This window comes from Chiloscyllium plagiosum, unplaced genomic scaffold (assembly GCF_037043375.1).
Source record: "Chiloscyllium plagiosum isolate Xiang-an unplaced genomic scaffold, Cpla_swu_hap1 HiC_scaffold_36, whole genome shotgun sequence".
In the NCBI taxonomy this organism is placed as follows: Eukaryota; Metazoa; Chordata; class Chondrichthyes; order Orectolobiformes; family Hemiscylliidae; genus Chiloscyllium; species Chiloscyllium plagiosum.
Genome location: NW_028270174.1, coordinates 17861698 through 17869793, shown reverse-complemented (window position 1 = coordinate 17869793; position 8096 = coordinate 17861698). Strand labels below are relative to the sequence as shown.

Here is an 8096-nt window from a genome sequence, read left to right as displayed (position 1 = left end):
CAGGAATCAAGTTAACATTTCAAGTTCAACGTGACTGCTTTTGGATTTGATATGTTAACTCTGTTCATCTCTCCACAGATGCTACCAAATCTGCTAAGTTTCTCTAGCACTTGTGCTTACATTTCATCTCTCCAGAATCCACAATACTGAAGTTTATGCTTCAGTTTAACAGGGCATTGCTGAGGCCACATTTGGAAGTTTGTGCACAGAATTGGTCTTCTTATCTAAGGAAAAATATAAATGTGCTGGAGACAATTCATAGAAGGATCACTAGACTAGTACCTGGAATGAGCAGTTTGTCTTATGAGGTAAGGTTTGATGAGCAAGGCTTGCATCCACTTAGATGAGGAGGAGGTAATTTGATTGAAACATGTAAGATCCTGAAGTAATTGCCAAAATCCAATGCTTTTTCTTTCCTGAAACACTGTTTGAATCTGTCCAAGTTACAATTGACATACCACTGTGGCTCAGAGGTTAGTGCTGCTGCCTCACAGCACCAGAGACCCAGGTTTGATCCCAGCCTCGGGTGACCTCCTGAGTAGAGTTTGTACATTCGCCCTGTGTCTGTGTGGGTTTTTCCTGAATGCTCTGGTTCCCTCCCACAGTCACAAAGATGTGGTTGGGCATGCTAAATTGCCCCATAGTGTTCAGAAATATGCAGGCTAAATGGGTTAATTATAGTAATTATGGGGATTGGGTGGAATGCTCTTCGGAGGGTTGGTGAGGACTCAATTGACTGAATGGCCTCTATTTACACTGTCAGGATTCTTTGACAATGATCAAGATGCACTATCCCTCGTTGTCCTGGTCAACCTGCTTATAGGCAAAAATAACTTCCACAACCTACTTTAACACCTGATGAAGAGTCATCTAAACTTGAAACATTAGCTTGCTTTCTCTCCATGGATGCTACCTGACCCGCTGTGATCTTCGGCATTTTTGTTTTCAGTATATTCCGCTATTACCCAGTTCAATTTAAATACTCTTACTTCATTCAATGCTTACTTAACCAAAGCTAAAACATCTCCAGGGATGACACTTTTTCCTCCTTCTACACTAGCTTCTGTTCACTAAACACATCTCTCCTTATTGATCTTATTGACCTCCCATTGCCTCAATGTAAAATTGTCACCCTTGAGTTTAAAATCACTTCCTAATCTTATGCCTTCCAACCACTATAAGCTCATAACAGATACATCTCCGCCAGCCTAGCCCTGAACTCTATTTTTCAATCTATCCATCATCACCTCTCTGCCTCTCCAATACCTTTCAAACAACTATACCCCATTCTGCAACTCCTTCAATCCCTCCAGTTTAAGATCATTCTTAAATCCAGCTCTACAAACAACATTTTAGACACCCTTTCGTTTTGCAAAAATTTGAATATGTGTCTTGTACCATACGGTCCACGGAACACTTAAGGGGGTTTTGTTTTTCGAGTCATACGTATATACAGCATAGAAACAGGCTTTTGGTCTCGCACGTTTAATACTGTTTATAGACAAATTGTAATGGTTAATATTTCAAAGGATCTTAGCTTTCTATCCAGTTTTGCACATACCTATATTACATTTTGCCATTGTAATAGCTAGATACCTCCTTAATTAAAATAAAGTTCAGGCGCTTAAATGTGATTATTTTCCAGCAAGCTTTCTAGTCTTTTATTCCATTTTTACATTGCAAAGCCTGCCTCTGCTGTTTAATAGGAACAGTAAGGACATGTGAGATAAAACTGAGGCAGGCAGTTGAAGAGCATGTAACCCTTTGAAGCCTCATACAATCGAGTTTCCAGAAACTCTCATCTCTCAAGTGTTGACGGTAAATTAAACTTTGAAATGCCTCTTGTGAAAGATCAGAAATGGTCTGCATCAGGTGCTGATGCCTTAATCGGCCGGTCACTAGGGACCCGTTCACTGTCGGGTCGAATGTTTCCATGTAAGGAGTATTCTTGCCGGCAGCTTTCAGATTCGAGGGGGTTTGCTGGGGCTGCTGTTACATTCTCAATCCCTGGAGACAACCCACTATAAAAACCACAGCCCAAAACACACACACACACATTTGCAGGGATCACAGGCAAGTATGGTGAGTGTGTGCTCTTCTGCAGTTTTTTTCTTCCTCTCTCTTCACAGTCAGTTCTATCTGCTGCAAGTGACTCTGACCCTTGTGACTTTTTCTCTCTCATTCGTTTTGTCCCCTAGTCGAGCAGAAAAACAAAAAAGAAGGAAGGCGGTGCCAAACGGGCTCAGAGAGCTTCATCCAATGTCTTTTCCAGCTTTGAGCAGACTCAAATCCAGGAATTCAAGGAAGTAAGCAACTCTCTGTTGGACGTCTGAAGTCGAGAGGATAGGGAATATCAGGGCCAGAGAGAAACACATAGGTGTTAATGAGTGAAGATAAATCCCAGGGGGAAAAAAATGACTAAAAGTGTGAAATCACGGCAAAGGACAGGAACTAAGAGGGAAGAGAGAAATGCAATTGTCTGTTTCCAATCCCGCTCGCTCCAGAGATTTCTGAACGGTTGATTTTTTTAAAAAAAACATAAATTATCAGATCCAGACCCGTGCCTCAAATTATGTAAATATAATCTTTACAAATAAGAAATGCTTTGGGTTTGTTTACTGAAAAGAGTCAAACTCCAATGCTTTTTTCCTTCAAATGCTACTGGATAGAACCAAATTGCTTCAGTGACTGCTTATATATAAGGATATCTTATGAATAAAGTGTGTAATTGAAATAAAAAATAGTTAATTTAAGAAATATACATACACCTGATTCGAATCTACAGTATTTGGGCTTGGCTGTGATAGTCAGATGTACACTGCATTCTGTTTTATATCTCTAACTACAGTTTGAAAAAAAATAGGAACTGCAAGAGCAAAACTTGTAAAACATGAGTGTAAACATGGAACAAACTGGAGAACGAGTTCACTTCAGCCTGTCTCAGATAGGAATGCTGCAGATCCTGAACGCCTGAAACAAACACAGAGAATGCTGGAGAAACTCAGCAGGTCTGGCAGCATCCGCGGAGAGAGAAATCGTTAACATTTTGAGTCCATATGCCATGCCCTAACCTTCAAGGCTCTGGGGAAAGTGGGACTCAACTAGTTTGTCAGTGGAGACATGATGGGTTGAAGGAACTCTACCACACTGTATAAAGAATATCTTAAAAAATATCTGCTCTATCTTTATGTCAGTCTGCCCCTGACTGATGATTCCACGTTAGTTGCTAAATGGTTATCAGTGCAAATGAAATGTGTTTAGTACACAATAGATGTTGCAGGTGTTAGTGTAGGATAGTTATGTAAGTTGATCATATTGTATTTTTGCATTGAGCTCTGTTGTGCATGTTGACTTCATTATTTATGACCAGCATAGGAAAGAAATTAAGAATGCAAAAAAAAGTCTCAGGAAGGTGTAAGAGATGGCATTTAATGCAAGGAAGTAGCTCTTGGCAGACCATTGTAGGCCGTTTTTGATTCTGTTATCCCGTTTCTTTTCAGGCCTTTACTTTGATCGATCAGAACAGAGATGGCTTTATTGACAAAGAGGATCTGAAAGATACTTATGCATCCTTGGGTAACTGCTTGTAAATCTGATCAAAGTTACATGTATTCATGATGAATGTGTATTTGATGTGACACTTGGATATTCTGGCAGTCGTACAGTCATCGAACAGCACACACTAGACTTGAGGGTTGGGGTATTGCAGAATCCCATATGTAGCAGAGTTTGTGGGAATTGCTGGGGAAATTGAAGATTGGAATTCCTCTGCATCTCGAACCCTCCAAAATAAACTTAATATCAGAGAATTCAGAGGACTTTGGTTTAAGTTACTAGTCACCCTAATAACTATTAACCCTATGAAAAATTAGACATTTAAGACAGATGAGGAGGAATTTCTTCTGAGAATAGTGAATTTGTGCCATTCTTTATCACAGAGGACTGTTGGGTCATTTAAGTAGATGCAAAGCTGAGATGGATAGAATCAATAATGGAATTGAAGGTTACAAAAACAGGCAGGAAAGTGGAGTTGAGGATTTTCAGATCAGCCATAATTCATTGATTAGCAGCAAACTTGATAGACTGAATGGTCTACTTCAGCTTCGATGTTTTATGGAGAATTTAAAAATCTAATCTAGCTTCTGGGTAACTATCACCCCATCGCCTGCACTAACCTGGCACCCATCCCAAGCTGCACCTCCCTGACATCTGGGGACACTTGACAACCTCTACCAACCCAACCAGAGCTCCCAATCCAATATAATTCCACTTAAGGAGCTCATCCCAACCCCTCTCCCCTCTTCCCCCCCCCCGGGACTCAACACTCAACACCTGCTACTCCATTGCCTGTTGGTTATGATACCCTTTCCTGCTGGACTGAAAACCACACCTTACCTACCAACACGTCCCCTTGTTGCCAACCCTGATATCCCTCCCCACCACCAGCTATGACAATCACCATCCACTCCAACTCCTCAACTTCTCCAACCTATCCCAAATACTGCATCTTTTCCTAAATGATATTCATGATTCAGATGGGTTTTTAACATCAATTAATGACAGTTTCATAGTCACTGTTGCTAATTTCAGATTTAATTGATTTTGAATTCAACAATTGCTTGCATATTTCTATCTTGGCACCTGACTTACCTGGGGACTATCCTAGTCCCTTAACCAACTGCTACCCCAACCCTACACTCTCATACATTTTTGCAGAACTGTCAAATTGTCTGTCTGGGCTGCTGAATATTTCAGTCTCAGAGCACAGCACACTGACTGCTGTAAGAGGGGCCGTGATGTAACGTCCTCTGAATATTCCGCACCATGGTGGGGATCTGTGGTGATTTCAGCTCCGCTCCACACTTCTGAACGAGCTGGAATTAGAATTCCCAGCTCAAAACGTGGAACTCAGTACATACATAAGAAAGACATGAAAGAAGTGGCAATCCAACTGTGATGGCCACTTGATGTCTGGAGACTGAATTTGGAAGCATTGCCTGCATGAAGCTTAACATCTTCGCTCCAGCTGAAGAATAGTCTGTAAATATTTGAATGTCTCAGTACACTCAAAAGATCTGTCAATAAATAGATTAATTCTCCCACCTGCTATCAGGACCTTGTAGCTACAATCTTAGTGGTTCTCCAGCCATTGGCAAATGAAGTCCAGTGGTGACTTTCTGCAGCTGTTTTAAATAGTAAACTCACCATGGTAGACTAGTTTATAACTGAGTATTTCAGCTATTAGGGAAAAGATGGAACTTTCATTTTAGAAACAGCTAATCACATCTTCAAGGTATTTCAATGTTCTTTGCAACCTATCAATTGCTGCTTTATCTTTAAAGCAAAGAATGTTTGATGGGATGTTGTCATCACCAGCAAGGTCAGTACTTTTTGCCCATCTCTAATTTCCTTTGAATTGAGTGGCTTACTAAACTGTTTCAGTGGATAGTTAAAAGTCAACCCTGTTGTTGTGGATCTGAAGTGGCGAATTGTCCAGACCATATAATGTTGACAGGCTTCTGTTCCTCAATGACATTCATGACCCTGATGGGGTTTTTAACACCAATTAATGATGGTTTCATAGTCACCATTATTAACTCCAGAGTTTGAATTAATCAATTTTTTTTTGTGAAATTTGAACCCACATCCTCAGAACATTAATCTGGGTCCCTGCATTGCTTACTTAGTGTCATTACCATTTCACCACCAGGTTAACATTGCTGCAGATAGCATGTACTCTGGCATCCCAAGTTGCAGAAAAGATGCATGATCCTCTGACTTACTTAAGTGAAATTGGTTGAGGGATGGATGCTGATCATGATATCTTGTGAATACTGTGAGAGTATTTAACATTCCTTCAACTATTGAAGTGAACATGACCTTGATTTAACATCTTGTCCAAAAGGCACCTCCAGCAGCTTAAGCAATTATCTATTTAAATAAAATAGAATTAGCAGAAAGAAATCAGGAACTACAACAGGTTACCTTGTGATGGGACTTTTTTTTTTAAGAAACTACAGAATATTAGTCCACAGATACAACAATGTTATGGTCAGCACATAATAAAAGATTTGTACACAACGTAAGGATAATAGGACATAACTGATCTCAAATGTAAACACAATTAATTAGAAGTAGAGAAGGAAGACATTTAAGAGCGAAATACTTACAAATTATGCATGGTGTTGGTGATGTTATCCCAGGCAAACCAGAGAACCTAAGATCAGAGGTAGATATATAAAAATGTGTAGAAAACAATTTACAGGAAATGTGCACAGGCAATTGATTTACTTGGATTGGGAGCCATAACTGTGAGATGCATTGATAAATCTAATTAAGAATTCAGAGGAAATTATCTGGATAATGGTCAAGGTGAATATTTATCTTGCTCAAAAACAGTTTGATGCCACATTGGGAGAACCAGGAGAGATTCACTTTACAAGTCTCATCACATCTCTGACTTTTTTTCTTTTTCAGGCAAACTCAATGTCAAAGATGATGAATTAGAATCCATGTTACGTGAAGCTACTGGTCCAATTAACTTCACCATGTTTTTAAATCTATTTGGAGAAAAGTTACATGGTATGTTTTTAACCACTTCTTGCTTTTCACTCCTTTCCTTGTGAACCGTGACCAAACTATGATTTATTTCATTAAATACAGGGTCTGATCCAGAAGAGGTGATGTTAAATGCATTTAAAATGTTTGATCCCGAAGGCAAAGGATGCATCAACAAAGATGAGTATGTGCTATTTTTACTTTTCTAGTGTTTTTGCGGATGCTTTGAAGTTTTAGCATTTCCTTTTATTATGCTTCATTTGTGTTATTTTTTTCCCACATCTGCAGACTAAAACATATGCTGATGACTCAAGCTGACAAATTCACGGCTGGAGAGGTTTGTATAATTTTAATTTAAGGCGTTTTCTTTGACAGATGTACAGTTGCTTGTGTACTTGTTAACCTGGAGCAGTAGCATACATACTGAGATGAATGCAATGTGGACATGACAATCTATTCACACTCCAGCCCTACAAATGGGACAAGTTCTAAATTTTGCAGATTTTATAAAATAAACTTCCATCAAGAAAATAGCCTTCAGTAATTCAAATGTGATGTATTGTTCTTCGATCATGCATGAAAATTGTAATGATTACATCAGCTCTGGTAGAGATTTAAAAAAATACACAAGTTAGTAATTACTTTAGCTATGTATGAAGAATGTACATCATAAGAATACATATGCAATCAATTTGCACATAAACCTATTACATCCTTTGATGTATTTAGTCAGGTTATCTGTAACAATCCAGATTGTGTCAGTATGAATATCATATTTCCTTATAATAATGGAGTGTTTTTTCTGTACTCCATGCAAGTTACAATTGTAGTGTGTACAACTGCATGTAAGATTTGTCCATCCCTATCTGTGTTTTTTTTCATTCTCATGTACTGTAGGTTGACCAGATGTTTCAGTCTTCTCCCATTGATGGTGCAGGCAACTTGGATTACAAATCTCTCTGCTACATCATCACACATGGTGAAGAAAAGGAAGAGTAAATGAAACCTATACTTGTTATCGGGCTGCTCAGATCTTTGCATTTCTTCTTTATTATCAAATTACATCAACAGTGAATAAAACCACATTGTAAATAGACCATGCTTCTAGCAGCATTTGTACTTCCCAATACCCGCAACAACAGTGCAAATACACTTTAGTGACTTTATATTCTATGCACATTATAATCATGAAAGTTCAAAGGCAGTATTGTACTCTATAAAATTGAATTATTCTAATAATTTAAAAGCAACAACATAAATAACACGTACAAGAGAGTTCCTGATGCTAAAATGAATTGAATTACTGGAGGACTTGAATTAATTGAATCAAGCAGTTGGAGGTAAAATGCGCAGAATGCAATAATGTGGGAGTTTACTGGTCTTTGGTATTTTCTGACTGTAACTTGCAGTTGCCATGATAACTAGTTGTGATTGAATGGTCCTCTACCCCTGTAATTGGCATTTAAGGAGGAAATCTTCTGGAATCCAAATAAATGGTATGAGTGGTTAGGGGAATCAGTAGAACTTGCACTTCACAC

General features: G+C 38.7%; 1 protein-coding gene across 1 annotated transcript; it reads left to right on the top strand.

The window, feature by feature from the left end:
- Positions 1–272: 272 nt before the first annotated feature.
- LOC122539441 (myosin light chain 5-like) lies at positions 273–7654 on the top strand. Its single transcript, XM_087980005.1, has 7 exons — positions 273–308; positions 2199–2306; positions 3501–3576; positions 6478–6582; positions 6664–6742; positions 6847–6895; positions 7456–7654. The coding sequence occupies exons 1-7, from the start codon at positions 288–290 to the stop codon at positions 7555–7557; spliced, it is 540 nt and encodes a 179-aa protein (XP_087836131.1). The 5' UTR covers positions 273–287; the 3' UTR covers positions 7558–7654.
- The last annotated feature ends 442 nt before the right edge of the window (positions 7655–8096 follow it).

Bases quoted from the DNA above. Each gene is read 5' to 3' on its own strand.
- LOC122539441 (XM_087980005.1), top strand. From the start codon at position 288: ATGAGCAGTTTGTCTTATGAG. The intron at 309-2,198 runs GTAAGGTTTGAT...TTTGTCCCCTAG, and splicing joins TGAGCAGTTTGTCTTATGAG to TCGAGCAGAAAAACAAAAAA. The intron at 2,307-3,500 runs GTAAGCAACTCT...GTTTCTTTTCAG, and splicing joins AAATCCAGGAATTCAAGGAA to GCCTTTACTTTGATCGATCA.